Below are 3,959 nucleotides of genomic sequence, written 5' to 3'. Positions count from 1 at the left end.
AGCTGGCAGCCAAGGGAGACGGCGGAAGAGAGGATCGTGAGTAGTAATCCAATTAAACAAATCTAAAGGTAATGTGGGGGGTGAGATAAAGGGATTGGTGTGCGGTGGTGGGAACCACTTGATTTTTATTATACATTATTTAATAAGTTTAGTAGTTAAGAGTAAAAGAAAATTTTATCCTCATGAGGGGCACATGGGTGTGTTAATGGAATTGTGAGTCGTTTTTGGGTAAGATTGAAGTAGGAGCGTAGGATCGTAACTATTATTATTTTTTTTTTTTAAATCTAATATTTTGTTTTGTACTAATTAAGTACATTGAATATGAATTCTAGAAAACCTCTTTTGAATTGTTTATTGTTAAATAATATATTAAAGATTTATTTTTTATGTTTTAAACTATTTATTGTTAAAAGAATAGTTATCTAATGGAGGAAAATGTTTTTCTATGTTTTAAAATGCTTTTGGTATGATCTTATAATTGTAGAATATAAACTCTAGAAAACCTCTTTTGAATTGTTTATTGTTAAATAATATATTGAAGATTTATTTTTTATGTTTTAAACTATTTATTGTTAAAAGAATAGTTATCTAATGGAGGAAAATGTTTTTCTATGTTTTAAAATGCTTTTGTATGATCTTACAATTATGTTTTTATATAACCGGAAACGATCGTATATGTAATCTCGATGTTGACAAACTTTTAGGAAAACCACTGTAAAGGACTAAATTTGTAATTTCAAAACCAAAAAAGAACAAAAAAACAACAGACAACAAAAATATATGGAATAAATTTGCAATTATCTCTTAACATGTTTTTAGACCTGCTTTTTCGAGCCATCAAATGAGACCTGAATGCTTCCAAAAAGTAAAATTGAAACAAAAAGTGTCATATATGTTTATAAAATAATTTCAGCTCTAAATACAAATAATATGGACAAAATCAAAATCAATAAATTACAAAAGAAATCATAAAAAGGTAAAATACACTAGTTCCATACAGTACAACCCATATCAGCGGCAAGATATATTTCTGAGCTCCCTGGTTGCAATAACAAGGTCCATGGAACAATCCATGTTAACGTGCTTATACTTTCGGAACACAACTAATATCTTAAATTTTCCGGTCAACCTGGATCGGCTCCTCAACGGCAAAACACCAGCGTTCAGATCACTTCGTAACTCCGACGAGGAGGTAACATTCATCGACGACAACGACACCGGAACAGTAAACTTCCTAGTATCTCTGACTTTTACTCTCTCGTTCCAGACAAACCCGTCTCCGACTTTCTGTTCCCGATAGTAGAAATCGACGGTGGTGCTCCGGTACCAGAACCGTCGGAAGTTTGTGTTCTTTATACCAAATTCTGTGTTCATCTCTATTTGAAATGAAGGATTTGCTGTTGAGTTTGTGACGTTGAAAGTTAGGAAAGTTGCAGATCGGACTCGGAACTTGGGGGTACGAAACCTGCCGGCGGTTACAGAGAAGAGGATGATGAGTGCAGCTACAAAACCGGCGACGATGGCTACGGACATGAGGCAGCGCCTTCGTCTCTTGCGGCGGGCGTCGATGGCTACGGTGGAAAGGTCTTCGTTGACATGGCCGTAAGGATTAGTCGGAACCATTTTCTTTTTTTTTTTGTTGGTGGTTGAAGTTATATTCGGCGACAAACTAATAATGTTATCAGATGAAGGAATTATAGGGTACGAATGCGAGTATATATAGATAATGGTGGAGACGAAGAGACTTCATCAATGGCGTTTAACTTTGTTTGACATTTTTCTTTTTTCTTTATGTTCTATTCTAGACGCTTTGATTTTTCTTTGGCTGCTTTCGTCAGGTCTTTAATTTAATTAGAGGGTGTTTTAGTCTTTAAGTAATGGTGAAATTGAATCAATCCTCTAGAATATTTGAAATTATCTTATTATAACAACTTATTGTATAAATTATAAAACATAATCATGTGATGAACTTTAAATAATGATTACTTATACCACAAAAAAATTTCAATATAAAACACATATCAAAGAATATTTACCCTTTCTCGACTTAGATCATAAAAAAATAGTCTTCAATTATAAATATTATCCGTAATTTAAATTACATATGTAAAAAGAACAAATAATCATATAATACATCTTACAGATACAAAAAGAATCAAAATTAATCAGACCATGTAAGATTATATAACAATCACACTATATTACGTACTACAAAATAACAGAGCGACATGACATGACATGATGACATATTTAACCTTTAATTTAATTATCATGTGAACTTGCGACGTTATTAATTAACAAATGATGGTTGGTATATTTAATGCGTTATTAACCATTCGTGGAATTGAATATATATGATTGATTACCAGCAATGCAGGTTATCAATGGCTTGAGTTTTTATATCAACATCCATGGTGCAATTCATCTCCGCCAATTTCCTCCTTCTGATGACTTTCAGTATATGTACTTTTCCGGTCACCTGTGCTTTCGCCGCCAATGTAATCTTCCCCGGACCACCGTGATCCGACCAAGTTTTTAAACCCACGGCCACGGCCACCGCCACAACCATATCAATCTTCTTCACTGATCGAGCTTTTACGTACCCATTCCCAAACCCTACTTCACCCACATGAGTACCCCTATAGGCTAAAACAATTGTACTGTTATCGAACTTATAATGACCAAAGTTAGAGTTCTTGATAGTTACTTGTGTGTGAAGGAACATGGTAAAGGATGATTCATTGCTTGTTTTGAGGTTTTGAAGTTTTGCGGAATGAAGACGAAGCTTTATGGTTCGAACACGGAGGATTATGTAAAGGAGTACAAGTATTATGAATATCTGGAATATGACACCACCAATTATATACGACCACCACCTTGCTTTCCTTCTTCTTTTGAAGTCGACGTCTGGTGTTCTCGTTTGGGAAGTCATCGATCTTAAGTATGAATTTTCAGGTATTAAAACTGGTGTCAATTTTTTTTTTTGAATTTGATGATTTGTGTAGGTTATTTTGGTACTAATTAATTCTAGACTAATGGAATCTGTTATACTTATATATATGTGTAGAGATTAATTGATGAGGAAGGCATGAATCATTGTGGTGAGTAAGAAATAATTGATTTAAGCAAGGTGGGAATATTAATTAGATGGGACTAGTCGGGGCAAGTCAAGTATCACATATAGTAGCTAGCTCAGTTTAAATTGTCTAAAATATTTTTTACAATTTAACCCATAATCAAACATATATATATATATATATATATATATATATATATATATATATATATATATATATATATATATATATATATATATATATATATATCAGAATCAGAGCATCCACAATTGTTAACTGTAAATATTGTTTAGTCGATTTATGACTTTATAAAATCTTATGTTTCACTATTAGGAATGGAATGTTATGGTAATAATCGGTGATCGCAGTCATGTATCGTATTACATAACCATATCTCAAAACCGACTCTATCTCATCGGGTACCTGGTTTTTAAATACTCATTGGGTTTGCAGGTATACCACTTTTATAAGTATCTCATTTATGATTTTAAAAAAATAACTTGAATTATTTGATTTTTTCAATTCCTAACAAAATCAACTAGTATCTTACAATTATTACACATATAATCATCAGCATACAAATTTATAAATGCAAATTTCTTGATAAACTAATCAAGATCATAAATAACTAATAAAAACAGTATGATTATTTTTCTATTCTTAAAATTAAATAGTAATTATACAATAAACTTTCTATTTATAGTATTATATATAATGTTATAATATAATTTTGAAATCATATATATATATATATATATATATATATATATATATATATATATATATATATATATATATATATATATATATATATTAATAATAAAATTACAAATATCATAAAAATATAAAAGATTCAATGGCAAATAACTTGTATAAATATAA

At 30.8% G+C, this 3,959-nt stretch overlaps 1 protein-coding gene across 1 annotated transcript; it reads right to left on the bottom strand.

The window, feature by feature from the left end:
- Positions 1 to 871: 871 nt before the first annotated feature.
- On the bottom strand, positions 872 to 3,020 carry LOC111888844 (uncharacterized). The gene is made up of 2 exons (XM_042899813.1): positions 2,367 to 3,020; positions 872 to 1,744 (listed from the first exon to the last, which is right to left on the bottom strand). The coding sequence occupies exons 1-2, from the start codon at positions 2,930 to 2,932 to the stop codon at positions 1,012 to 1,014; spliced, it is 1,299 nt and encodes a 432-aa protein (XP_042755747.1). The 5' UTR covers positions 2,933 to 3,020; the 3' UTR covers positions 872 to 1,011.
- Between the last annotated feature and the right edge of the window lie 939 nt (positions 3,021 to 3,959).

Source organism: Lactuca sativa, chromosome 2 (genome assembly GCF_002870075.4).
Source record: "Lactuca sativa cultivar Salinas chromosome 2, Lsat_Salinas_v11, whole genome shotgun sequence".
Taxonomy (NCBI): Eukaryota; Viridiplantae; Streptophyta; class Magnoliopsida; order Asterales; family Asteraceae; genus Lactuca; species Lactuca sativa.
Note: the sequence above shows the minus strand (reverse complement) of the source record. Positions and strands in the feature narration are given on the sequence as shown.

Bases quoted from the DNA above. Each gene is read 5' to 3' on its own strand.
- LOC111888844 (XM_042899813.1), bottom strand. From the start codon at position 2,932: ATGACTTCCCAAACGAGAACACCAGACGTCGACTTCAAAAGAAGAAGG. The intron at 1,745-2,366 runs GTAATCAATCAT...CCATTGATGAAG, and splicing joins ATTGATAACCTGCATTGCTG to TCTCTTCGTCTCCACCATTA.